At 45.2% G+C, this 27804-nt stretch overlaps 1 protein-coding gene across 4 annotated transcripts in view; it reads left to right on the top strand.

The window, feature by feature from the left end:
• SLC20A2 (solute carrier family 20 member 2) overlaps positions 1-27804 on the top strand; it is a 128293-nt gene that overhangs the window by 90982 nt on the left and 9507 nt on the right. For all 4 annotated transcript variants that reach the window (XM_017889847.1, XM_017889848.1, XM_017889846.1 and 1 more), the window contains 5 exons: positions 6792-6908; positions 12236-12439; positions 14275-14863; positions 20968-21153; positions 22350-22434. In XM_017889847.1, the coding sequence (XP_017745336.1) occupies positions 6792-6908; positions 12236-12439; positions 14275-14863; positions 20968-21153; positions 22350-22434 (1181 nt within the window). The remainder of the gene's footprint in view (positions 1-6791; positions 6909-12235; positions 12440-14274; positions 14864-20967; positions 21154-22349; positions 22435-27804) is intronic.

Genomic DNA, 27804 nt, shown 5'->3' with positions numbered 1-27804 from the left:
CTCTCTCTATATATATATATATATATATATATAAAATTATTATTTTTTTTTTAGACAGAGTCTTGCTCTGTCTCCCAGGCTGGAGTGCAGTGGTGCGATCTCAGCTCACTGCAAGCTCTGTCTCCTGGGTTCAGGGATTCTCCTGCCTCAGCCTCCCAAGTAGCTGGGACTATAGATGCACGCCACCGCACCTGGCTAATTTTTGTGTTTTTGGTAGAGACGGGGTTTCACCATGTTGGCCAAGCTAGTCTCAAACCCCTAACCTCAGGTGATCCGCCCATCTTGGCCTCCCAAAGTGCTGGGATTATAGGCGTGTGTCACCATGCCCAGCTATTTTTGTATATATTTAATATACTAGTTAGTGTGAAGAAGCAGCCACCTTCTTAATTAGGAGTATAAAAATTCTGGGCTGGTCATGGTGGTTAACACCTGTAATTCCAGCACTTAAGAAGGCTGAGGAGGGAGCATCAATTGAGGCCAGGTGTTCAAGACCAGCCTTGGCAACATAGCAAGACCCCATCTCTACAAAAATAACAAGAATAATAATAAAAATTGTGAAATCTGTATAAGGGAGTAAAGGCTGTCATGAACTATGATCGTGGCCCTGCACTCAAGCCAGAAGACAGAGTGAGGCCCTGTCTCAAAAAAAAAAAAAGTCTGTATACGGATCTTGAAGTTCATTATTCCCTCGAAGCACAAGCAGTATTCCTAGTCATAAAGTTAGCGTTAGGTTCTGTAGTTGGGTGACTGTTCTGTCAGGAATGTGACATCCCTCCCCTCCCTAAGTCTTATTCCTAATTATAAAGTAAGGCCAGGAGTGGCACCTCCGATCAAGGGACACTATACCCCTGAGATAATGGAGGCAGGGTACCTGGCACAGGGCCCAGTACATCATCAGTGCTTCACACAGTCATTGTCCCTCCCTCTCCTTGGAGATTGGCCCTAGGACCTCCATAGATACCAAAATCAAGCTGGGCATGGTGGCTCACGCCTGTAATCCCAGCACTTTTGGGAGGCTGAGGTGGGTGGATCGTCGGAGGTCAGGAGTTCGAGACCAGGTTGGCCAACATGGCAAAAGCCCATCTCTACTAAAAATACGAAAATTAGCTTGGCATAGTGGCATGTGCCTGTAATCCCAGCTACTTGGGAGGCTGAGGCAGGAGAATCACTTGAACCTGAGAGGTGGAGGTTGCAGTGAGCCGTGATGGCACCACTGTACTCCAGCCTGGGCAATAGAGTAAGACTCTGTCTCAAAAACAAAACAAAACAAAAAAAGTTGATACCATCTGCAATATATATATATTTTTAATATCATATATATGTATGTGTATATATTTATATATGATATTAACACATACATATATATATTTTTTTTACTTATAGAGCAAATTAGGAAATCACATTTTTTAAATTTTATTTTCTCAACTAAGTTGTTTCAGGATTCCTGTTACATAGGTGGCCCCTCTAATGCTTTGAACATCTTGATCTATCTAGAGCAAAAGACAAAGCTCAGTTTATAAGGCAGGATATTAGAGCAGTTCTGCAAAGGAGGTAATCTCTGTGTGTGCACACACATGAGTGTGAATGTTTACTGTGAGAAGATATTCACAGTATATTGTTATATGACAAAAGCATAGTATAGTTTATAGTGGGATTCTGCTTCTGTTTAATAAAAGGAGAAGAGAAAAATAAATATTTGACATGGTGTCCGTGCCTACCTAGAAAATGCCTGGAAAGATACACACCAAATAGTTCTTACTGTCTCCCTGGGAAATAAGTTGAAGAGGGGAGGATGATGAGGAAGGTTCATATTTGTCCATCATACACTTCTGTAGGTACTGCTGATATTTTTACGCTACGCATAGATTATTTATAATGAAGACAGAGAATCTGCATTGAGTCACTGAGAAGGAAGGTTGTAGGGAGGAGATGATGGGTCATGGTATAAGGAAACTGATATGGACTAAAGCCTTATCGGTCCCATATAAGTTTTATTTGTTTATAGATCCTTAGTCATGAGTGTTAGATGTGAAAAACAAGAAGTACAACAAGGCAATAACAATGGAGACTTAGCTTGTATAAAAAGTTCTATGTACTTCTCCCTAAATGGCTTGAATATTCATCTCATCTTTTGGGAATGTGGAATAGAATTGTAAAGATGCTTGAGGTTAGAGCTAAATCACTATTCATCGTATCTTTGCTGCTCCGCAAATGAAAGGCGCTTGACGTGAAAGGCCATTTAGTGGCTAGAGCCAAGAATGGAGACCCAGAGCTCCCGGCGCTGGTTCCTGGCAGCCACTTTTGGCTGAGTGAACATGAGCCACTGAGGCTGTGCCCCACTATGTCCACCTGCAGGGGGAAATGACAGCTGTATCTTACTGCCTGCTGAAGGCATGATTGTTTGGAAACAATTTGAGATCCGTACCAGAAAGACAATTTAATACAAAGTATTTTAGTAAAAAACGTTGTTGTGTAGAAGCCAGTCTTGACTTTTTAGGAGAAAAACCGTTTGCCTTGGGTATGCATTGATTCAGGTGCTGTCCTGTGCTGAATCTTTGTATTTAATTGTTTTTTATCTACAAAACTGGATTTTATATACTTAGTACAGTTTGGAGATGTGTAACACAGGTAACTGTCAGTTTACGTTTTTCACATGCAAGCCTTAAAAGTAAATCCTTGTGCTTGTCTGATTCTCTGCTAAATCACCAAACTGCTGGAATACTTCAGTAAGATCCTGTCCCCATTCTGCTCCCCTTCTCACTACTGTGAACAGCTCCCCCTGTTTTCCCAAGTTCCTTCTCTCTTCTTCCTTCTCCTTGATGTGTTACTCTGTTTCCCCACCACTCCCTCTGGGTGATGTGTTTCTCTCCTGCTTCCCCTGCCAGTTTCTCATGACTGGGAGGTGATTTTAGAGTTTTCTGGCTATTTCCCAGGCCACATCAGTGGTAGAGGCAGGTGTGATGGCAAAGGTGCAAAGGGCAGGTGATATTATCTTAAGTCTAAGCACAGGGTGAGAAGTCTTGCCCCGACCTCAGGTTCACCCTTTTGGCATTGGTCCTGACACCATCTGGGACCCCATGTGACCCTGCTGGGAGCCTGGTGTGGTCCTAGAAGGAGCCCATCAAGTAGCCCTTCTTGACTTCTGTTCCGGGCCCTGCTCAGCATGAATGGTAAAAATAGGACCTGATAGCAAAAGCGTTCACTCATTTTTGAAATATGTATTTCAGATTGCTTCTCTCTCCCTGTGGTCTGAAGGGTTTGCCTCTCGTAGATCAGTTTGGCACAGTAGCGCTAAGCCAAAGTAGCACAATTAGCAATTTTATCATCAGCAAAACCGGAGAAGCAGCAGGGAAACCTCTTCAGGAACCATGCTTTGAAGCTGTGTGGGGGATTGGTGTTGGTGTCAGTTGTTAGTTTGAGGTTGGTAAAGAGCAGGTACCATTCGAGTTGGCAGGCACCAGCTTTGGTGCAATCCTTTGCCGCGTGTATGAACCCCTACGTGAAGCTGGACAGCAGATGCTAGGAAGCCTTGGCCCCAGACACAGCCCAATGCAACCAACCAAGGGGTCCCACAAGTGGCTCTCAGCTTTGGGTGCACGCGCAGAGCCTGCGTTGGATGGGGCCTGCTGGGTGTCAGTGCAGCCGCGCGGCAGGGCCAAGTCTGTAGCCCTCCAATGTAGTCAGGGGGGTGGGAGCCGAGCAGTTAAGTGTCTGTCCTCCCCCAGTGACCTTAGCTATCACTGAGCTAGGTGATTCTGGATTTTTGTTTTTAATACTTATATACATTAATTCTGACTATATATGGTATTAACTACCTATTCTATTAATACAACCTCTTAAAATTATAAAAAAAAAAATTTTTTTTTTTTTCTTCTGAGACAGTATCTTGCTCTGTTGCCCAGGCTGGAGTGCAGTGGCGCGATCTTGGCTCACTGCAACTCCGCCCCCTGGGTTCACGCCATTCTCCTGCCTCAGCCTCCTGAGTAGCTGGGACTACAGGTGCCTGCCACCATGCCCAGCTAATTTTTTTGTATTTTTAGTAGAGACGGGGTTTCACCGTGTTAGCCAGGATGGTCTTGATCTCCTGACCTCGTGATCCACCCACCTCGGCCTCCCAAAGTGCTGGGATTACAGGTGTGACCCACCGTGCCCAGCCCAAATGTTTAGTAGTATGTTTTTCTGTGTGTGTGTGTGTATTTTTGGTTTTTTTTTGTTTTATTGAGGCAGGATCTCACTCTGTTGCCCAGGCTGGAGTTCAGTGGCACTATCATAGCTCACTGCAGCCTCAAACTCCAGGGCTCAAGAAATCCTCCCACCTCAGCCTCCCAAGTAGTTGGGACTACAGCCGTGCACCACTACTCCCAGCTAATCTTTTTATTTTTATTTTGTAGAGACAGGGTGTCACTGTGTTGCTGAGGATGGTCTTGAACTCCTGGCTTCAAGTGATCCTCTCACCTCAGCCTCCCAAAGTGCTGGGATTACAGGCATGAGGCACCCTGCCCAGCCTAATAGTACTTCAGTTGAGTAACTTTGTGCTGCTTTGTATGTATAAAATGGTTAACAATATAACAAAGACTGCAAATTTATTTAAGAGCAAAGTGTTAAATAGTTAACCCCTTTGAATTACATTTTTTAACAATTTACAAAAGTGACATTCTTATTGTATATATATATTTTATTTCTTTTCTTTTTTATATTTTGTTTTTTACTTTTTTAAGTAAATTCTCACAGATCCTTTCCTTATCTTATTGTATATATTTTTTAAGTTACCACTATAAAAGTATATGTAATAAAAAGTGAAATTTCCACTCCAGTCTCCCATCTCTCCATAAAGAAATCGGAAACCACTGTATCTTCCCAGAACTTTTTCTGTAAATTCACAGATATGGCAGGAATGTGGAAAGGTGGATGTTTTATTTTTCAAACATAAATTGCATGATGCTATGTGTATATCATACAACTAGCCTGTATTACTCATTGGATCTTGGGCCTCTTTCCTTATCAGTACATATAGACCTACCTAATTCTTAAGACTGTCTACAATAATTATTTCACATTTTCATAATGGTGCATGTATTAGTTGTTCTACAGATTCTTACTATTACAAATAATGCTGTGGTGAGTATTCTTGCACATCTTCCAGTGAGTTTATGTACGAGCATGAGTGTTTAAGTTGTGCACGTATGAATGTGTGTGAATGTGCCTATTGTCACCATTGACAGCAGATGGACAAAATTCAGGGTGATGAGGGCTGGAGATATGACAGTGCTATGAAAAGATGATGTTTTCAAACCATGTGCACTTCCACCCTTGGATTGACTAATGTTATTATGCTAAGTGTGCATTATGGGATTTGAGTGAAGTTTTTCTGCACTGTAATTCCATAAGTTGATGCTTCAAAGAAGAATTAAATTTGAGGTTAATATCCTTTTAAAAAATTCTTATTCCTTGGGCCAGGTGGCTCACGCCTGTAATCTCAGCTCTTTGGGAGGCCAAAGCAGGAACATCCCATGAGGCTAGGAGTTTGAGACCAGCCTGGGCAACATCACAAGACCTTGTCTCTTAAAATAAAAAATAAAAATAAACAAACAACAACAAAAATCCTTTTATTTCTCAACTGATTTCAAAGAAGTTCTGTGTATGTGGCTAGGGCACATGTCTGTTTAAAGTAGGGCTGCTGGCTGCTGAGGAACTAGGAGAGGCCTCAGTTGTGGGAGTCGGGCAGTGTCTAGACAGCAGCTTCCTGCCGCAGGTGGGCTGGGCTGGGGTGGGCATCAGGATGGAAGACAGCTGACTCCTTTCTTTTTTCTTCTTTCTTTTTTTTTTTTTTTTTTTGAGACAGAGTTTTACTCTTGTTGCCCAGACTAGAGTGCAATGGCATGATCTCGGCTCACTGCAACCTCCGCCTCCCTGGTTCAAGCGATTTTCCTGCCTCAGCCTCCTGAGTAGCTGTGATTACAGGCACCTGCCACTGCGCCTGGCTAGTTTTTCATATTTTTAGTAGAGATGGGATTTCACCATGTTGGTCAGGCTGGTCTCGAACTCCTGACCTCAGGTGATCCCCCTACCACAGCCTTCCAGAGTGCTGGGATTACAGGTGTAAGCCATCATGCCCGACCTCAGCTGACTCCCTCTCAGCCACATTTGTGCATGCAGCCATTTAGATATCGAAATAATATGTAAATGGATTTCATCCCAACTTAAATATGTTGTTTGTGCCCAGTTGTTAAAATTTTATTTATTTATTTATTTTTATTTTATTTATTTATTTGTTTTGAGATGGAGTCTCACTCCGTTGCCCAGGCTAGAGTGCAGTGGTGCAATCTTGGCTCACAGCAACCTCCCCCTCCTGGGTTCAAATGATTCTTCTGCCTCAGCCTCCCGAGTAGCTGGGATTACAGGCATGCACCATCATGCCCAGCTAATTTTTGAATTTTTGTAGAGACAGGGTTTTACCATATTGGCCAGGCTGATCTCGAACTCCTGACCTCAGGTGATCCTCCCACTTTGGCCTCCCAAAGTGCTGGGATTACAGCACCCAGACCCCAGTTGGTAAAATTTTAATAATTAGCTTACTAACTAGTTTAAGCACATATTCGCAAGATATAGGATGTCTTGAACATACAGCTTTCTACTCCAAAAAGTACAGCATGTTTTTTTGGTTGAGAGTTTTATTTACTACAAAATCCAGGTGATTCATTCTCGATTTGGGGAGTGGGAAGTCCACTGCCCTGAGGCCTAACCTTGTAGAAGTTTCCCGTAATGACACTGCTTCTCATTTTCCTTCCCAGTGCTCGGCCTGGTTCTCCCCATGTGGGCCATAGCCCTCATTTCCTTTGGTGTCGCCCTCCTGTTCGCTTTCTTTGTGTGGCTCTTCGTATGTCCTTGGATGCGGAGGAAAATAACAGGTATGGGCTTTTTGATTCTTCTGATTTACAGAAATTCTCCTGATTTCCAAAACCTCACATGTAATACGACATGATCCTTACTAATGGAGGAAGAGGAAGTGTGGGTGACTCCAGAACATACCCCATCCTCTGTCACTCGGTTCTTGAGTGCTTTCTGGCTCAGACATTTTCTTGATAAGTTGTAACCCAGGTGGGCAGTAAGGTCCCAGTTGCCATGAGTAACTGAAAGTTAACCGTGCAGTCCAGTTCTGCTAGCCTGTGGAAAAACGTTAGCCTTCATAGAAATGCAAATTAACACCACAAGGAGATTTTGTTTCCCACCCACATGAATGGCTAAGAGTAAAAAGTTCTCGCCATTCCGTATGTAGGTGAAGAAGTGAAATAATTGGAACTCTCCCAGGTTTATGCTGAAATGTAAAATGGTGCAACCACTTTGGAAGTTAGGTTTGCAGTTTCTTTATAAAGTTAACCTTACACTTACCATGTGGGCCAGTAATTTCACTCCTAGCTATTTCTCCAAAGAAATGAAAACGTGTTCATAAAAAAACTTGTACACAAATCTTTTCATCATAAAAGCCCAAAGTGGAAACAACCCATGTGTTGGTCAGCAGGCAAATGGGTAACCAAATTGAGTAAATTCATGGGATGGACGACCACGCAGCAATAGAGAGAATGAACTGCTGGGGACCCTACAGCGGAAGGCATCCCACAGCCGTGATACTGAGCAGAAGTCCATGATCCAGAAGAGTAGCTATTCTGCATGCTGGCATTTTTCATAACATTTCCATAAATTTTCATTTAAAAGTTTTATGGATCTTTCCATTAAATTTAAGAATAGGGAAAATTTATCTGTAGCAACAGAAAGCACTGATCGCCTGGGATGGGTGGGGGTTGGAGAAGGCAGCTTGGGAACTTATCAGGGACATAAAATGTCTTTGTTTTCATCGGGGAAGGGGCTTTAGGGTGTGCCCACTTGCAGCAGGTCATCACCTGGGTGCTTAAACTGTATGCATTTTTGACTGGGCGTGGTGGCTTACACCTATAATCCCAGCACTTTGGGAGGCCAAGTTGAGTGGATCACCTGAGGTCAGGAGTTCGAGAGCAGCCTGACCAACAAGGTAAATAAATCCCTGTCTCTACTGAAAATACAAAAATTAGCCAGGCCCTGGTGGCAGGTGCCTGTAGTCCCAGCTACACAGGAGGCTGAAACAGGAGAATTGCTTGAACCAGGAGGCGGAGGTTGCAGTGAGCCACTGCACTCCAGCCTGGGCGACACAGCGAGACTCCATCTCAAAAAAATAGATATATGCATTGTATTATATATACATATAAAACCTATAATGATAATTGTATTATTATAGTACTGTAATAATTATACTGTGGAATAATATACTATATAATAACTGTATAGTATAATATGCAATATAGTACTCTACTGTATAGTATTATAATAATTATATTATTATAGCTATAGTAATTATAACATATATATAATAAAATGAAACAATAAAAATAAAACACATGTTACTAAAAGGAAAACAGTTTTAAGAAGAAGAATATGGCTTAGGAAGTCAGCCAGGGCTGTTTTCCTATTCCCAATTCCCCATATTCGAATTTCAAGCCTTGAAGCCACATGCTTTTTATAGAGCTCTCAAAAAACAAGTATTTACATTTGGTCTCAGCATGTACCATAGGGTCACATTTCAGTATGGATATATCTGCATTTGGAGATTCACGTTTCGAAGAAGACCAAAATACATGAGACAAAGCATGCTCCTGAATTGGAAGACAGTATAGTAGAGATGCCAGTTCTTCTCAGATTCATCTCTAGACTTTAGACAATTTAAATAGAAGTCCCAGCAGGATATTTTGTAGATTTAGACAAGCCACTTTTAAAGTTCGTGTAGTAAGTCAAAGAAACTAGATGAGCTGGAACAATTTTGGAAAAGAAAAAAGTTGGAGGATTCATATTAACCTGACTTCAAGACTTGTTATGAAGCCACAAAGCAGTGTGGAATTCGGGAAGAGAGAAACACATAGATGAATGGAACAAGAATAGAGTCTAGAAACAGACCCACACTAATGTGGCCAGTGGGTTTTAGACAAGGGTATAGAAGCAGTTCAGTGGAGAAAGGACGATCTTTTCAACAAATGGTTTTGGAGCACTTGACATCCGTATGCCAAAATAAGAACCTTAACGTAAACCTGATTTTAAAAAATAGCTTAAAGTGCATCATAGGTCTAAATACAAAATTAAAAAAAAATAAGACTTTTAGGAAAAAAAAAAATATAAGGGAAAACTTTGTGACCTTGGGTTGAGAAAAGAGTTTTTAGATATGACACCAAAAACATGTTCTATAAAAGAACAAGTCGGGCCAGGCATGGTGGCTCACGCCTGTAATCCCAGAACTTTGGGAGGCCAAGGCGGGCAGATCACCTGAGGTCAGGAGTTCAAGACCAGCCTGGCCAACATGGAGAAACCCTGTCTCTATTAAAAATACAAAATTAGCTGAGTGTGGTGGCTCATGCCTGTAATCCCAGTTACTCCGGAGGCTGAGGCAAGAGAATTGCTTGAACCCAGGAGGTGGAGGTTACAGTGAGCCGAGATCATGCCATTGCACTCCACCCTGGGCAAGAAGAGCGAAACTCCATCTCAAAAAAAAAAAAAGAAAAAAAAAGGACAAGTTGATAAATTGTACATCATCAAAATTTGAAATTATTGGTCTGTGAGAAGCACTGTGAACAGAATGGGAGAAAATGTTTGCAAATCCCATACTTACAAAGGACTTGCATTCAAAAAATAAAAAGAAATTTTAGAAAACAAATAATTAAAAAACGAGCAAAATAGGCCCGGCACAGTGGCACACACCTGTAATCCCAGCACTTTGGGAGGCCAAGGCAGGCGGATCACAAGGTCAGGAGATCGAGACCATCTTGGCCAACATGGTGAAACCCCGTCTCTACTAAAAATACAAAAATTAGCTGGGCGTGGTGGTGCATGCCTGTAATCCCAGCTATTCAGGAGGCTGAGCCAGGAGAATCGCTTGAACCAGGGAATCAGAGGTTGCAGTGATCCGAGATCACACCACAGCACTCCAGCCTGGTGACAGAGCAAGACTCTGTCTCAAAAAAAAAAAAGCAAAATAGGCCGGGCACAGTGGCTCATGCCTGTAATCCCAGCACTGTGGGAGGCCTCACAAGGTCAGGATTTTGAGACAAGCCTGGCCAACATGGTGAAACTCCATCTCTACTAAATATACAAAATTAATCGGGTATGGTGGCAGGCGCCTCTAATCCCAGCTACTCAGGAGGCTGAGGCAGGGGAATCACTTGAACCCGGGAGGCGGAGGTTGCAGTGAGCCGAGATCACGCCAGTGCACTCCAGTGCACTCTAGCCTGGGCAAAAAGAGTGAAACTCCATCTCAAAAAAAAAAAAAAAAAAGCAAAATATTTGAATAGACACTTCACCAAAGAAGATAGATGGGACCAGACATGGTGGCTCATGCCTGTAATCCCAGCACTTTGGGAGGCTGAGGCGGGCAGTTCAGGAGGTCAAGAGATCAAGACCATCCTGGCCAACATAGTGAAACCCCGTCTCTACTAAAAATACAAAAATTAGCCGGGTATGGTGGCGGGTGCCTGTAGTCCCAGCTACTCAGGAGGCTGAGGCAGGAGAATCGCTTGAACCCGGGAGGCAGAGGTTACAGTGAGCGAAGATTGCACCACTACACTCCAGCCTGGTAACAGAGCGAGACTCCGTGTCAAAAAAAAAAAGATAGATGGATATTAGATGAGTCCATGAAAAGGTGCTCAACATCAGTAGTCATCGGGAAGTACAAATTCACATCACAGCGAGATACTACTACCACCTATTTGAACGGCTTTTTAAAAATACTGACAGTAAAGGCCGGGCGCGGTGGCTCACACCTATAATCCCAGCACTTTGGAAGGCCAAGGCAGGCAGATCACAAGGTCAGGAAATCGAGACCATCCTGGCTAACATGGTGAAACCCCGTCTCTACAAAAAATACAAAAAAAATTAGTTGGGCGTGGTGGCGGGCGCCTATAGTCCCGGCTACTCGGGAGGCTGAGGCAGGGGAATGGCGTGAACCCAGGGGGTGGAGCTTGCAGTGAGCTGAGATCAAGATTCCGAGAAAGAGAGAAAGAGAGAAAGAGAAAGAGAGAGAGAGAAAGAGAGAGAGAGAGAGAAACTGACAGTATTAAATGCTGTCAGTATTTACAAGAATGAAGAGCAACTGGAACCTCGTACATTGCTGGTGAGAATGTCAAATGGTACAGGGAAACTGTCAACTTCTTATATGGCTAATACTTGCCATAAATATACTCTTAACCACTCCTAGATATTTCCCTAGAAAAATGAAAACTTAAATTCACACAGAAATCTGCACGTGAATGTTTATAGCACCTTTATATGCAATCTCCAAAAACCCGCATTATTCACAGAATAAATAAATTGTGGTGCCTTTGAACATTTGAATACTACTCAGCAATTAAAAGGAACACATTATTGATCCATGTAACAACATGGATGGATTTCAAAGGCATTATGCTGAGTAGAAAAAGCCAGTCTAAAAAATCACATATTTTATTATTTATTTATGTGACTTTCTGAAAAAGGCAGTTTTTCAGAAATTGAAGTTTCTTATTCTGAGGTTTAAGAAACAGAAGGCCAGTCTAGGTGGCTATAGATTTACAGAACATTAGCGCTGGAGGGAACTGTGGTATTCGGAGCTAACCCTTTTGTTGTTGTTTTGGATATGATAACTCAGGCCCTACATTTCCATCTTTTCCTCAATTGCTGAATTTTCTGGCTAGAGTTTTCCAGATAACTAATTTAACTTTTGACTTCCTTTTTTTTTTTTTTTTTTTTTTTTTTTTTGACAGAGTCTTGCTCTGTCACCCAGGCTGGAGTGCAGTGGCACAATCCTGGCTCACTGCAAACTCTGCCTCCTGGGTTTAAGAGATTCTCCTGCCTCAGCCTCCCAAGTAGCTGGAATTACAGGCACCTGCCACCATGCCTGGCTAATTTTTATATTTTTAGTGGAGACAGGATTTGACCATATTGTCCAGGCTGGTCTCAAACTCCTGACCTGGTGATCCACCTGCTTCAGCCTCCCAAAGTGCTGGGATTACAGGTGTGAGCCACCACACCTGGTTTCGACTTCGTTTTTTCTATCTAGCTATAACTTTTTTTGTTTTTTCCAAAATCAGTGCTAAAGCATAAAGATACAGATTCACTTTTTAATATTCATGCTTCAATAATAAGAATTCTCTTCCAGAATGTTCGGAATGACTTTTTTTTTTAGACAAATTACAAAAAGAAGGTGCTTTATCACGAGTATCTGATGAAAGCCTCAGTAAAGTTCAGGAAGCAGAGTCCCCAGTATTTAAAGAGCTACCAGGTGCCAAGGCTAATGATGACAGCACCATCCCGCTCACGGGAGCAGCAGGGGAGACGTCCGGGACCTCAGAAGGCACCTCTGCGGGCAGCCACCCTCGGGCTGCATACGGTAAGATGTGCCTGGAGAGCTTTGGTTCCGTGGCAGCACGGAGAAGTTCCCTGGGGAGGACCAGCTGGGCCTGGCTATGGGCAATCTGGTTTTAATGCACAAAAGGATCCCCCGGTTTTATAATTTGAGAAAACCCAGAAGCTAGGGAGGCCTCAGGAAACCATTCCAGTCAGCAGAGCAGGCTCACTCTTGTCCTGTGATTTCTTTCAAGAGCTGTTTATAGTCTCACCGGAGGCGCTGGGGCCACACACTGTATGTCTGTGCTGCACCCACTCAGCTACTTACGCAGATCTCCATGCCCCAGGAGTTACCAAATTGCTAAACATCAGTTAACCCAGCTTACTATGGAAGATGCAAAGAGAAAGCTAAATTTGTAACCAAGGAGGTGGTCCCACCATCGAATCACAGAAACCTTAGAAAATGTCCAGACTGGCTGGGTGCAGTGGCTCACACCTGTAATCCCAACACTGGGAGGCCGAGGTGGGTGGATCACCAGAGGTCAGGAGTTCGAGACCAGCCTGACCAACATTATAAAACTCCATCTCTACTAAAAATACAAAAAGTAGCTGGGCATGGTGGCGGGCGCCTGTAATCCCTGCTACTCGGGAGGCTGAGGCAGGAGAATCGCTTGAACCTGGGAGGCGGAGATTGCAGTGAGCCGAGATTGCGCCATTGCACTCCAGCCTGGGCAATAGAGTGAGGCTCCATCTCAAATAAAAAAAAGAAAAGAAAAGAAAAGAAAACATCCAGACCATTCTGTGTCCTTTAGACTCTCAGTGTTTGTGGGCAGTACCAGGGGAGCAGAGCTTCACCGAAGCCAGCCCCGGTGGGTTCTGGCACCTGCCTGCCATAGGTGCAGTCTCAGATGTGGCCCAGAGAAGGCAAATTCATTTTGCCTGACTCATCTCAGATACTGCCTTTGACAGTCATGACTGACCTTTTAAGATGCACCTAAAAAATTAACTGGGATGATGGTGCACACCTGTAGTCCCAGATGCTTGGGAGGCTGAGGCGGGAGAATCACTTGAGTCCAGGAGTTGGTGTGAACTATGATTGCACCACTGCACTCCAGCCTGGGTGACAGAGCTGAGACCCTGTCTCTAAAAACAAAACCAAAACAGAAGCACCTGGAATATCTGCCTTACATGAAGTGGGTTTTGTCTCAAGTATGAAGTTTTTCTAAGATGAGTTTCTTGACATTCTCCTTGTGTTGGTTTCTAGAAACAGAAAAAAATGTGCCAAGTGCCATAGTAATTTCTGGAAGACACTTTTTAGCAGAACTTAAGATGTTTTGAAAATACCACATTATTAGTTTTACCCTTTTGTTGTATGTTTTCACGTTTATTATTATTATTATTATTTTTAGTGGTAACCATATTACATGTCCTTTATGGCCAACTTAGAAAAGAAAGTATATGTTAATAAGTCATCCCCAGCCTTCCGGAGATAAGTGCCATGAAATAGTAGGGAGTGTTTCCTTCGCTTATATTTGAAAGGCTGGGGCTGGGCACGTTGTCTCACACCTGTAATCCCAGCACTTTGGGAGGCCAAGGCGGGCGGATCACAAGGTTAGGAGCTTGAGACCATTCTGGTTAACATGGTGAAACCCCGTCTCTACTAAAAATACAGAAAAAAAAAGTTAGATGAGCATGGTGTCACGCTTGTCCCAGCTACTCAGGAGGCCGAGGGAGAATCGCTTGAACCCTGGAGGCGAAGGTTGCAGTGAGCCGAGATGGCGCCATTGTACTCCAGCCTGAGGACAGAGCGAGGCTCCGCCTCAAAAAAAAAAAAAAAAAAAGAGACTGGAAAATGAGACCTTCTCTAACCCTTTTCAGGAAGGGCGCTGTCCATGACCCATGGCTCTGTGAAATCGCCCGTCTCCAACGGCACCTTCGGCTTCGATGGCCACACCAGGAGCGACGGTCATGTGTACCACACCGTGCACAAAGACTCGGGGCTCTACAAAGACCTGCTGCACAAAATCCACATCGACAGGGGCCCCGAGGAGAAGCCGGCCCAGGAAAGCAACTACAGGCTGCTGCGCCGTAACAACAGTTACACTTGCTACACCGCAGCCATCTGCGGGCTGCCAGTGCACGCCACCTTCCGAGCCGCGGACTCATCGGCCCCAGAGGACAGCGAGAAGCTGGTGGGCGACACCGTGTCCTACTCCAAGAAGAGGCTGCGCTACGACAGCTACTCAAGCTACTGCAACGCGGTGGCAGAGGCGGAGATCGAGGCGGAGGAGGGCGGCGTGGAGATGAAGCTGGCGTCAGAGCTGGCCGATCCTGACCAGCCACGAGAGGACCCTGCGGAGGAGGAGAAGGAGGAAAAGGACGCGCCCGAGGTGCATCTCCTGTTCCATTTCCTGCAGGTCCTCACCGCCTGTTTCGGGTCGTTTGCTCACGGCGGCAATGACGTGAGGTGGGTGTGTTCATTCATTCAACAACGGTCCTTGAGGCTCCCCCAGGGGCCAGCGCTGTGCGGGTGCCGGGATCCAGCAGTGAACGGCACCGATGGAAACCCCTGCCCGGGGTAGGGGTGCACAGGCGGTGGTGGACAGACCCATAAGTCAGCATTGCGTGCGGGACAGCGAGAAGTGTTAACAGGAAAGTAAGGTAGGTAGACTCGGGGCAGGAGCCGCCGGGATGGCAATGCGACCTGGGCTGCCCAGGGAAGAGCTGGCCGGTGACGGAGGTGCAGGGGCGGCCACATGGCGTTAGCAGGAAGGAAAACGGCAGGTGCAATCTTGAGGCGGGCACAAGATGTGCGCCTCCAGGATGAGCTAGGAGGTCGCCGGTCTGCGGGTCGTGGATGCAGAGCGCGTGGCCGATGGACATAGGAAGGAAGGTCTCACCTCGAGAGGGGAGCAGTGGAGATGTGATCAGGGGCCACCAGGGCACATTTGACAGGGGCCACACAGGGCACGTTTGACAGGGGCACTGGCTTTGGACAACGGCCTGGACGCGGATATGAGAGAAGGAGGAAAGAGGCAGCTGCCAAGACTGGAGCCGTGGCCTTGGCAAAGGCGAGAGTGGAGCTGCTGTCTGTTAGGGATGACCGAGGCCCTGGATGCAGCCAGGGAGCGATGCTGCTGTTCAGGCTGAGCAGACAGCGGCCGTGTACACCCGAGTTCAGGACAGGCCAGGCTGGGTGCCAAGCAGGTAACATGGGTTACCTGGGTGAGAAGCGCTGGGGCAGCGAGGCAGGCAGGCGGGAGGCGGAGCGCAGGGACGGAGGAAACAGCAAGAAGGTGTGCCGAACCAGGATGCTAGGAGAACTTCTAGGAAGTGATTTAATTTTAATTTTTTTTTTTTTTTAAAGACAGAGTCTCACTCTGTTCCCCAGACTGGAATGCAGTTGCGTGATCTCAGCTCACTGCAACCTCCTCCTCCCAAGTTCAAGTGATTCTCGTGTCTCAGCCTTCCCAAGCAGCTGGGATTGCAGACGCCCACCACCCGGCCCAGCTAATTTTTCTATTTCTAGTAGAGACGGGGTTTCCCCATGTTGACAAGGCTGGTCTCAAACTCCTGACCTCGGACAGGCGCAGTGGCTCACCCCTGTAATCCCAGCACTTTGGGAGGCCGAGGCAGGTGGATCACGAGGTCAGGAGATGGAGACCATCCTGGCTAACACAGTGAAACCCCTCTCTACTAAAATACAAAAAAATTAGCCGGGCGTGGTGGCGGGCGCCTGTAGTCCCAGCTACTCGGCAGGCTGAGGCAGGAGAATGGTGTGAACCCAGGAGGCGGAGGTTGCAGTGAGCTGAGATCCGGCCACTGCACTCCAGCCTGGGCAGCAAAGTTAGAGTCCGTCTCAAACAACAACAACAACAACAACAAAAAACTCCTGACTTTAGGTGATACGCCCACCTCAGCCTTCCAAAGTGCTGGGATTACAGGTGTGAGCCACCACGCCCAGCCATCCTTCAGTGACATCTTTAACCCCAGTGAGAAGGCTCCACCCCTCTCCTGGGCTTTAGTTCTCCCCACTGCATGGTGCAGCTGCTGGAGCTGCCACCTGAGCCTGCAGGTCACCCCACATGGTAATGTCACAGGCATCCTGCAAATGAGTGTGTAGTGACAGGCGGATATGACCCTCCAACATTGACCCCACCCATCCCACCCGCCCCACCCCACGACCAGGCCTGGTGTGCAGGAAGCAGGGTGGCTTGGGTCTCTGCTGTCGTCTTCCAGCTGTGTTACCCCTAGACAAGGCACTTGCTTTTCCGAAGTCTCTGTTTCCCAATCTGTAAAATGCGGGAAAACGAGTCCCAACCTCCCAGGCTTCCCCTGTGTAACATGCTCAGGATGGTGCTCCCCACTCACTCGGTTTCCGTCCGTTTCTGCTTGTGCTGTCACGGTCATGGTCAGCCACTGATGGTTCAGAGGACTGTGCCGTTGTCATCTTCTGTTGCAGTTAGTGACTCCCCATGGGCTGCACACAACGCCTCCCCACATGCAGCTGCATCTCTGCTCTTTGCTGCAGACGAACCTGACCATCTTATGTTCTGCTCAGCATCACATGGGCGTTTCTGTGGTATTTTATTTGGTATTTTCTTGGAGATAGTACGCTGTGTCCTATGTTAGTAACTTTTTGTCTGCCCCATACCGTCCTGCTTCCTCCTCATCATCAAGCATTCTTGATGGAAGGCCTGGCACTGGCAGAGCACTAGAAACTGGGCCCCCATCCATTAGAAGTTTAAACGCCAGTTAGGGAGATGAGAAAAACAAATTCATGGAAAAGTCACAACACACTCTTTCCCACTCACACACTCAGCTGCACACACGCACAGACACTCACACATGCACATTGACACATGCACTCACACACACACACTCACACATGCATACACACTTACACATGCACTCACACATGCACACTCACACATGGAGTCATGCACATTCACACACACCATGTTTCATTTCAAAGGAAGCATCTAGGCAGTGGCTGCTCGGGGTAACTGTAGAATTCCGAGCAGTTGCTTGCAGCGTGGGGACTATTCTGGGGCTTTGGAGCAGGGAGAGTGTCTAGTGAAAGCACCAGTGGAATATTATTTAGCCTTAAAAAAGAAGGAAGTCCTGTCACCTGCTGTAACATGGATGAACCTGGAGGACATTAGGCTAAGTGAAATAAACCATCACAAAAAGATAACTACTACTCATGCCTGTAATCCCAGCACTTTGGGAGGCTGAGGGGCGGATCATGAGGTCAGGAAATCGAGACCATCCTGGCTAACATAGTGAAACCCCGTCTGTACTAAAAATACAAAAAATTAGCCAGGCGTAGTGGCATGTGCCTGTAGTCCCAGCTGCTCAGGAGGCTGAGGCAGGAGAATTGCTTGAACCCGGGAGGCGGATGTTGCAGTGAGCCGAAATCACGTCACTGCACTCCAGCCTGGGTGACCGAGGAAGACTCTGTCTCAAAAAAAAGATAAATATGATTGATTCCACTTCTGTGAGCTGTCTACAGCAGTCAAATTCCTGGAACTAGAAAGTAGGATGGTGGTTGCCATTGGCTGTGGGGAGGGGCAGTGGGAATTTGTTTGAAGAGTACAGAGTTTCACATTTGCAAGATGAACAAGCTCTGGAGATCTGTTTCACAACAATGTAAATATACTTAACACTGCTGAACTATAAATAAGATTGATTACAATGGTAAATATTATGTTATGCTTTTTACCAAAATTTAAAAAAAAATTCATTTTGACCATGAATAGATGATATAGATGAACCTCAAATACACCAAGATGAGCTGTGCTCAAGACAAAAGTCACCATGTACGGGAATACCTGGGAGGCACTGTGGGTTCCGTTCCAGGCCACTGCAATAAAACAAGTTTCACAATACCCATGAAATTTTTAGTGTCCCAGCACATAGAAAAGTTATGTTTCTGTAATGGTGTACCGTAGTCTATTAAGTGTGTCTAAAAAACAATGTATATACCTTAATTTGAAAATACTTTATTGCTAAAAAATAATGCTAGCAACCCTGTGAACATTCAGCAAATCATAATTTTGCTGATGGAGGGTCTGGGTCTTGATGTTGATGTCTGCTGACTCATCAGGGTGGTGGTGATTAAAGGTTGGGGTGGCTGTGGCCATTTCTTAAATTAAGACAGCAATGAAATTTGCCGCATCAATTAACTCTTCCTTTCACAAAAGATTTCTTTGTAGCATGCAATGCAGTTTGATAACATTTTACCCACTGTAGGATTTCTTTCAAAATTGGAGTCAGTCCCCTCACACCCAGCCTCTGCTCTGACAACTGGGTTTGTGGAATATTCTAAATCCTTTGTTGTCATCTCAACAATGTTCACAACATCTTCACCAGGAGTAGATTCCATCTCAAAAAGCTTTCTTTGCTCATCCGTATGAAGCACCTCCTCATCTGTTCAAGTTTTGTCGTGAGATTGCAGCAGTTCAGTCACATCGCCAGACTCCACTTCCAGTTCTCCTGCTGTTTCCGCCACATCTACAGTGGCTTCCTTCATTAAAGTTTTGAATCTCTCAAAGTCATATGTGAGAGCCGGAATCAACTTCTTCCAAACTCCTGTTAATGTTGGTATTTTCACTTCCTGCCATGAATCACAAATGTTCTAATGGCATCTAGAATGGGGGATCCTTTCCAGAAGGTTTCAATGGACTCCCTAGACCCATCAGAGGAATCACTATCTATGGCAGCTGTAGCCCTACAAAGTGTATATCTTAAGTAAAATAAGACTTGAAAGTCAAATTGCTCTTTGATCCATGGGCTGCAGAACAGATGCTGTATTTGCAGACAGGAGAACAACATTCATCTCCTTGCATATCTCCATCAGAGCTCTCCGGTGACTAAGTGCATTGTCAATGAGCAGTAATGTTTTGAAATATTAATTTTTTTTCTGAGCAGTAGGTCTCAACAGTGGGCTTAAAATATTCAGTAAACTATGCTGTAAACAGATGTGCTTTGTTGTTCCATTTCTAGAACACAGGCAGAGTAGATTTAGCATCATTCCTAAGAGCAATAGGATTTTTGGAATGTAAGTGAACATTGGCTTCAACTAAAGTTAACCAGCTGCATTAGCCTCTGAGAAGAGAGTCAGCCTGTCCTTTGAAGGCAGGCATTGCCTTCTCTCTGGCTATGGAAGTCCTAGCTGGCATCTTCTTCCAATAGAAGACTGTTTCTTCTACATTGAAAATTTATTGTTACTGTAACCACCTTCATCAATGATCTTAGCTGGATCTTTTGGAGAACTCGCTGCAGCTTCTCCATCACCACTTGCTGCTTCACCTTGCACTTCTATGCTATGAAGATGGCTTCTTTCCTTAAACCTCCTGAACCAACCTCTGCTAGCTTCCAGCTTTTCTTTAGCTTCCTGACTTCTCTCAGCCTTCACAGAACTGAAGAGAACTAGGGCCTTGCTCTGGATTAGGCTTTGACTTAAGGGAATGTTGTGGCTGGTTAGATCTTCTATCCAGACCACTTAGACTGTCTCCATATCAGCACTAGGGCTGTTTTGCTTTCTTATTATTCATGTGTTCATTGGAGTAGCACTCTAAATTTCCTTCAAGAAGCTTTCCCTTTGCATTCACAACTTGGCTAACTGGCCCAAGAGGCCTAGCTTTTGGCCTATCTCTGATTTTGATATGCCTTCCTCACTAAGCTTAATCCTTTCTAGTTTTTGATTTAAACTGTGAGACATGCAACTCTTCCTTTCAGTTGAACACTTAGAGGCCACTGTAGGGTAATTTATTGGCTTAATTTCAATATAGCAGTATCTCAGGAAATAGGCAGGAGGAGAGGGAGAGAGACAGGGGAGTGAGCGGTCAGTGGAGCAGGGAGAACACACGTAGCATTTATCAGTGAAGCTTACCATCTCATATGGGAACAGTTCATGGCACCCCAAAACAATTATAATAGTAACATAAAAGATCACTGATCACAGATCCTAACAGATATGATAATAATGAAAAAGTCAGGAATACTATGAGAATTACCAAAATGTGACACAGAGACATGACGTGAGCACATACCGCTGGAAAATCGCGTCAGTGGACTTGCTTGATGTAGGGGTGCCACAAACCTCAAATTCGTTAAAAAAAGTCGTATCTGAAGGCCAGGTGCAGTGGCTCATGCCTGTAATCCCAACACTTTGGGAGGCCACAGTGGGCAGATCATGAGGTCAGGGGTTCGAGACCAGCTTGGCCAACATGGTGAAACCCCATCTCTACTAAAAATACAAAAATTAGTTGGGTGTGGTGGCCCACAACTGTAGTCTCAATTACTCGGGAGGCTGAGGCAGGAGAATCGCTTGAACCTGGGAGGCAGAGGTTGCAGTGAGCTGAGATCACACCACTGCACTCCAGCCTGGGCAACAGAGTGAGACTCCGTCTCAAAAAATAAAAAAAAGAAAAAAAAAGAAAAAATGTCGTATCTGTGGAGTGTGATAAAGTGAATAAAATGAAGCACAATAAAACAAAGTTACCTGTATCATGTACAGTGCCACTTGCATATTTAGTTAATCTTTTCTCTTTTTATTTTTCCCAGTAATGCCATCGGTCCCCTGGTAGCCTTGTGGCTGATTTACAAACAAGGCGGGGTAATGCAAGAAGCAGCTACACCCGTCTGGCTGCTGTTTTATGGAGGAGTTGGAATCTGCACAGGCCTCTGGGTCTGGGGGAGAAGAGTGATTCAGACCATGGGGAAAGACCTCACTCCCATCACGCCGTCCAGGTAAGCCTGGGCTGGTGGACGGGAAGGGCAGGTCTTGTCATCCGAGGCCTGGGTAGAGCTGCCCTTCTGTGTCTGAACAACCTGCTCAGCACCGGCAGTTGGCAGCGAGTCACAGGGAGGAGGGGACAGTGGGCAAGAATGGCCCTACTTACCATGCCACCTATCCTTGCCCTCCCTCACTGTGTCCCGGCCCCCAGCCACAGGGTCCCTGAGATAAGGAGTGGGAAGGGCAGACAAGCAGGGGTAGTAGAGCAGAGCAGGCAGGGAGGAGAGAAGCAGCTCACCCTTAGCCAGCACGGGGGCCAGAGGCAGGTGGGCAGGGAGGGCACAGACTTAAGCAGGCCCCCAGGCTGGCCTTTCCTGAAAGTTCTCTGGCCACCCCAGCTCTCAGCAACCCCCCCTGCTGGGGTTACTTTCCTCTTGCTCTGCCAGACAGCAAGGCGCCCCCTGTCATCATGGGTGAGCTCTGGAGGCTTTAAATGTGGTCTCTCAACTGCATAGCCTTTAGCTGCATCAGGGGTTAAAGGAACTTCCAGAACTTTCAGAACATGACCAAAATTTGGAGCCACCTGTGGTAGGAAATCTCTCTCTTTTTAAAACATACGGGAGGTTTCCTTTTCCTACAGGCTCTGGGAGTTTCAGGAAGTGATCCAAAGGCACCCAGGGTGGGGAGGACCAGAACCCAGGTTTCATCACGCAGCTCTGCCCTGCATCTGCAGAGAAACCTAAAATAGCTCCAGTGAGCCTCCTATATAAATTTCCAATTTTAAGTTCTCACTTGAAAATCATTTCAATAAAAGCTATTTTAGAAGATTGATTTGAAGAAAATTCATAATCTGAGAAAATACACTCTTTTGTAATAAGTACACATTTTTTAAATGAGAGCATAGTTTTTCCTTTGCGTTTTAGAAATGACTGATTTACTATCTTACTGCACAGCAGGAATGTCTGGCCCAGTGTGTGGTCTTTGAAATGTATCAGAAAGCCAGGCTTCTGGGGGCCGTGCACAGGAAAACGCAGCCTTGGTGGGAATCGCTGTCATTGAGCAGCGGCCTCTTGTTCTGTTAAAGTTGATCTTGCCCAGTCAGCAGTCGACAGTCGCCCCAGAGAATGTTCTGGCGAGCCTCTGTCACCCGCGGGGTGTCAGGGAGGCGATACAGAGGACGCCCGTGACGTGTCTCATGCTCCCTCCGCAGTGGCTTCACGATCGAGCTGGCCTCAGCCTTCACAGTGGTGATCGCCTCCAACATTGGGCTTCCAGTCAGCACCACACACTGCAAGGTAGGCCCCTGCTAGCCGGGAGGCCTTCTCCAGGCCACTGGGATGGGTCAGGGCCACCGGACCGCATGCGAGGGAAGCTGTAGGGCTCTGTAGATGGTTGTGCAAAACGCATCTCCAGGTTCTCTGGGTCTCTGGGACCTTGTTTTTCTCCATCTGCCCCCTCCACCATCCTCCTCTCGGTAGGACACCACCATCCCTTGTTCAGACCTGGCTTTTCCAAGGCAGAATGAATGCTAGGGCTGGCCTGCCTGAGACTGGCCTGCTGCCCTCCCACTGCTTCCATGGTGAAGTTTGATTGGCATCCTGTGTGCGCTGAGCATACCTGTGGGCTCACATGGGAGCCTGCCACTTGGTCCAGCCATTGAGGGGACTGGGGGTTGACAGTGGAAATAGCAATTAACAAAAATCATCTCTGTGGAATTGTAGGGCATAGTTGTTTCTGGTTTTGTTCCTTATATGATGTTCAAAGTGATGGTATTGCCATAAATTCCCCATGAGGGATAATTACTGATACCGACCACTGAGGAGTGCTCTGAAACCTACAGCTGGACAAGAGAGGGCTCCTGGTCGTGGTGTGGAAAATTGGAGCTGCAGGGAGGAGCCCTGAAGACCAGTGAAGAGGAAATGGGCTCTGGGAGTTTCAGAGAGTGATCCATAGGTGGCCAGGGTGGGGAGGACCAGAACCTGGGTTGGGAGGACCAGAACCTGGATTGGGAGGACCAGAGCCCAGGTCTCATCACCCTACTCTGCCCAGTATCTGCAGGTACTTCTAAAATAGCTCCGGTGAGCCTCTGTATACAGACACACTCACCAGTCTCAACAAAGCGAAAGTCACTTCCGGATTTTTCCTAGGTTCATTCATTTGTATCATTCAAGAAAAACTAATTGGCGTTTGCTGCATGGGGGCAGAGTTCTCGGCACCAGAAGGAATATATGAGCCCTCATAACAGACATAGCCACCCATGTTTATATTTACTCACAATTTTAAGATTCCAGCCAATATGTTTAAAAGAAAACTCAAAGCAAAGGCAAGTGGCTTCATGCTTCAAACACCCAGGTCAGGTGGCCCTCACAAGAGTATATGGAGTGGCCCAGCAGCGTGTTTCAAAGCTGGGGCTCTGCGCATGAGGAATCAGCCTCAGTGGAAAGCGTTTGTTTTGTTTTTTCCTTTTTTGCTACCATATACAGAAATATTTCAATTTCCACAAAGTTTCTGTATAGAAATCCCCCTACTTACTGATTATCAGGAGAGTGCTGGTACTCCACACCACACACGTGGTACGCCATCCCCTCTCCACAGCAAGCCTGTGGGGGCAGAACTGTCCCTCCCAGTCCACAGGTGAGGAGACTGGGTTCCCTCAGAGCTGGGCCGCTTGCCATGTGCACACGGCCACATGTGGTAGATCCAGGATTCATATCTTCGCCTCAGGCCACAAACCTTCTCGTTCAGGTCCCCATCAGCGCCATTGTGGTGCCCAACCATGGCCAAGGTGCCTGGAGCAAGCACTCCACTGGCGCCATGAACATGAGCTCCCTCTGTCTCCCCAAGAACCTTCCCCAGCTTCACAGATGAGGAAACTGAGGCAAAGGAAAGTTAAGTAACGTGCCCGAGATTACACAGCCAGGTAGCAGCCCAGCTGAGGTACCCACGTGGACAGCATAGCCAGCGTCGTCCTCCCCGGCTCCGCCTGGCAAGCATGGGGGAGGAAGGGAGGAAGAGGTGCGGGTGCGCCCGCCGCCCATTCATTGTGATTTCCTAATGTGGGTTATTTAAAACTTACCAGAGAAGCACATATTCACTGAAATATTTCAAACAATACAACACTGTAAGGAATGAAAAGTAACATCTTCCCCAGACTCCAGGTTACTTCCATTCACTGTGGTGTGTGGAGCGTGGAGGAGACGCATGTCGCTAAATATATTCTTTTTCCAAGGACACGGGCTTGTGACTTTTCTATAGGCATCAGTTGTCTTTTGGAATGCTTTTAAACACATGTAATGCCATCTTTTTAATGATTAACCTACACTTAAGCAAGACTGCTGAAGGCTAACTCTTCCACACCAGTTGAAATAGCTTTTTTTTTTTTTTTTTTTTTGAGATGGAGTCTCACTCTGTCACCCAGGCTGGAGTGCAGTGGCGTGATCTTGGCTGACTGCAAGCTCCGCCTCCTGGGTTCACGCCATTCTCCTGCCTCAGCCTCCTGAGTAGCTGGGACTCCAGGCACCTGCCACCACGCCCGGCTAATTTTTTATATTTTTAGTAGAGATGGGTTTTCACCGTATTAGCCAGGATGGTCTCGATCTCCTGACCTCATGATCCACCCGCCTTGGCCTCCCAAAGTGCTGGGATTATAGACATGAGCCACCACGCCTGGCCAGTTTTGTTTCCTTTGAGCTGGTGATGAGTAGTCTTAGGATAGCTTGTTGGCACTTAAAGCAGGTCTCCCTGAATGGGACTGCAGTGGGGTGCCATCTGTAAAATAGACAAGACAGGTCACAACTTGGGTTTGAGTCAGTTTGTCCGATATCATTGATCATGGACTTCTGGACAAAGCCCAGAGCTATTCCCTGTGAGCACTAAGGACACAGCCTCAGCTCTCAGGAACTTGCAGTGTAGTTGGAGAGCAGATGGCTCTCATCAGAGTCCAAATAATAGAAGTGCTGAGAAGAGTTCACAGTTGTCATTACTCCATAACACTTATTCTCTCATATTACATATTTCCCCTGCACACAACAGTCCCCAAATGGCAAATGTGGGATGAACTATGAGAGCCGTGGGATGGCGTGAAGAATGGGGCCCTCTGTGAGTGAGGCTGTGAATCTGGAAACACTCAAAGGGTATTGATGTCCACATAGAGTCATAGTTGAATTGCATCAGTTTTTAGGATAATTATCCGGTGTTTGATTTTTAAGTTTCTTGCTTAGAGCCGTCTAATAGAAGGTAGGGAAAAGTTGGGGACTTGGCAGGAAATAAGATGGAAACTATTGTTTAAAATGAGTTTTGAATGTATCTAGGTACATGTTATTGATTTATGCTTCCTTCTAAGTATACGTGGCTAAGTGCATAGATTTGTTTTATTTTGTTTTGTTTTGTTTTGTTTTGTTTTGTTTGAGACAGAGTCTCGCTTGGACGCCCAGGCTGGAGTGCAGAGGCTTGATCTTGGCTCACTGCAACCTCTGCCTCCTGGGTTCAAGCAGTTCTCCTGCCTCAGCCTCCTGAGTAGCTGAGATTACAGGCATGAACCACCACACTTGGCTAATTTTTGTATTTTTAGTAGAAATGGGGTTTCTCCATGTTAGCCAGGCTGGTCTTGAACTCCTGACCTCAAGTGGTCCGCCTGCCTCGGCCTCCCAAAGTGCTGGAATTACAGGCATGAGCCACTGCGCCTGGCCTAAATGCATAGTTTAAATTTTGTTGTAGCCTATTTCAAAACATTTATGAAACCATACTATATTATGTGATATATGAGCTGAATGTATAACTTGGGAAAAAACAATTAGAAAAGTCCTGCTATCACATTTTATTCCAGAAGGCATATATAAGACAGTCTGTTTGATGAGTTTCACCCTGTATGTGTTCTGGTTTCATACATTTTGTATTTCATATCAGAGGACTCAGTTTATCAGATACTTTCCTGGAATAATTCCTTTGAGTAGGGTCAAAAGCCTTAATTGGCCAGGCACGGTGGCCCATGCCTGTAATCCCAGCTACTCGGGAGGCGGAGGCCGGAGAATCGCTTGAACCTGGGAGGCGGAAGTTGTGGTGAGTGGAGATCGCACCATTGCACTCCAGCCTGGACAACAAAAGCAAAACTACCCCCTGGCCCAAAACAACAACAACAACAACAAAAAAAACAGAAGCCTTAATTGAAGACATAGAAACTGGTCTTGAAAATAAAAGAATCCTCAGACGTTATGTTTCAGCAACTCGTTCATCGTTCTTCCATTCTGTGATCCTTAATCTTACCTTTGGTCTTTAGCCCTAGCAGATAACACACAGTACCGCTACTGAGCACAGTCGCTCTTGTGTGTGCTCTTTAATAGGAATTTGGAAGTCATGTTCTGCAGAATGTTTTAATTCCATACTGGGTGGATTGAGATTATTCCTGTTTGTGGATCACCCACATTGTCAATCTTCACTGATGACATAGATGATGATTCAACCACCATTTCAATTTGGAACAGCATATAGGGAACACTACTGATTTCAAATGTAGGATTATAATTTCTAATTTAATTTATAATTCTTGCCATCTGGTCCCCCTTCTTCTCAACAATTTTTTTGCTGTAACTACCTGATGATGGCCTTAAACTGGAAACACACTCGATTTATTAAAAGGGAAGTTAGAACACAGCAAAAAATACCATTTTACATCCACAGAAGACATGATCAGTAACAAAGACATAGTACTCTGGATCTTTTATGAATCAAATAACGTGTAACTAAATACATAAAATTGTTAAGAACGCAGAAATTACTGTCTTAGCCTATGATAAATGAAGTATAGAAAAAGTATGTGGGAATATGAAGAATTTGAACATTTATTTAGAGCAGCATAATTAATAAATATGTACAAGCTTTTATCCTGCTGATCATATGCTTTCCTGTCAAGCATCATGAAACATTTATAAAATCCTAAAATCAGAAAATCATGATAAAATCTCTATAAAATTTTAAAACAGGCCTGGCATCGTGGCTCACACCTGTAATCCCAGCACTTTGGGAGCTGAGGTAGGAGGATCACTTGAGCCCAGAAGTTTGAAACCAGTCTGGGCAACATAATGAGGCCCTGTCTCTATTTTATAAAAATTTAAATTTAAATTAAAAAACAATTTTTAAACATACATTGTGCTAACCATGATCTCTAATTACAATAAAATTAAACTGGACATTAATTATATATTGAAATAAGAATGTATCCCAACGGAGACTTTTAATGGGTTTTAAGGTAGCAATTGAATTAAGGAGTTTAGAAAATACAATGATAGCTTTCTCAGAAAATAATAAAACTGAATGTGTGTGTCTGTGGGTGGATACAAATAGCAAAACCTGTGGCAACCAAGTTATGCTAAGATGAAAATTCATATCTTTAAATGGTTTAATTGATCAAAGGGAAAATAAAATAACCAAGTATTAAAATTAGGATTTTGTAAAAGTCCAGGACAATAAAATTGAGGAAACAGGTTGTAAGAAATATAGAAGTAAAATTAAGTAAAAACAAAATAAGGGGAGAGGAAAGTGGCTACTAATAAAATATCAGATTACATCAAGGAAAAGAGGGAGGCAATTAAGTGGGGGAAGGAGGAAGACATTGTGATGACAGATAGAGAAGACCATTGTTTCCATTATTTTTTTTATTTTATTTATTT

This window comes from Rhinopithecus bieti, unplaced genomic scaffold (genome assembly GCF_001698545.2).
Source record: "Rhinopithecus bieti isolate Rb0 unplaced genomic scaffold, ASM169854v2 scaffold_19901, whole genome shotgun sequence".
NCBI lineage: Eukaryota > Metazoa > Chordata > Mammalia > Primates > Cercopithecidae > Rhinopithecus > Rhinopithecus bieti.
Note: the sequence above shows the minus strand (reverse complement) of the source record. Positions and strands in the feature narration are given on the sequence as shown.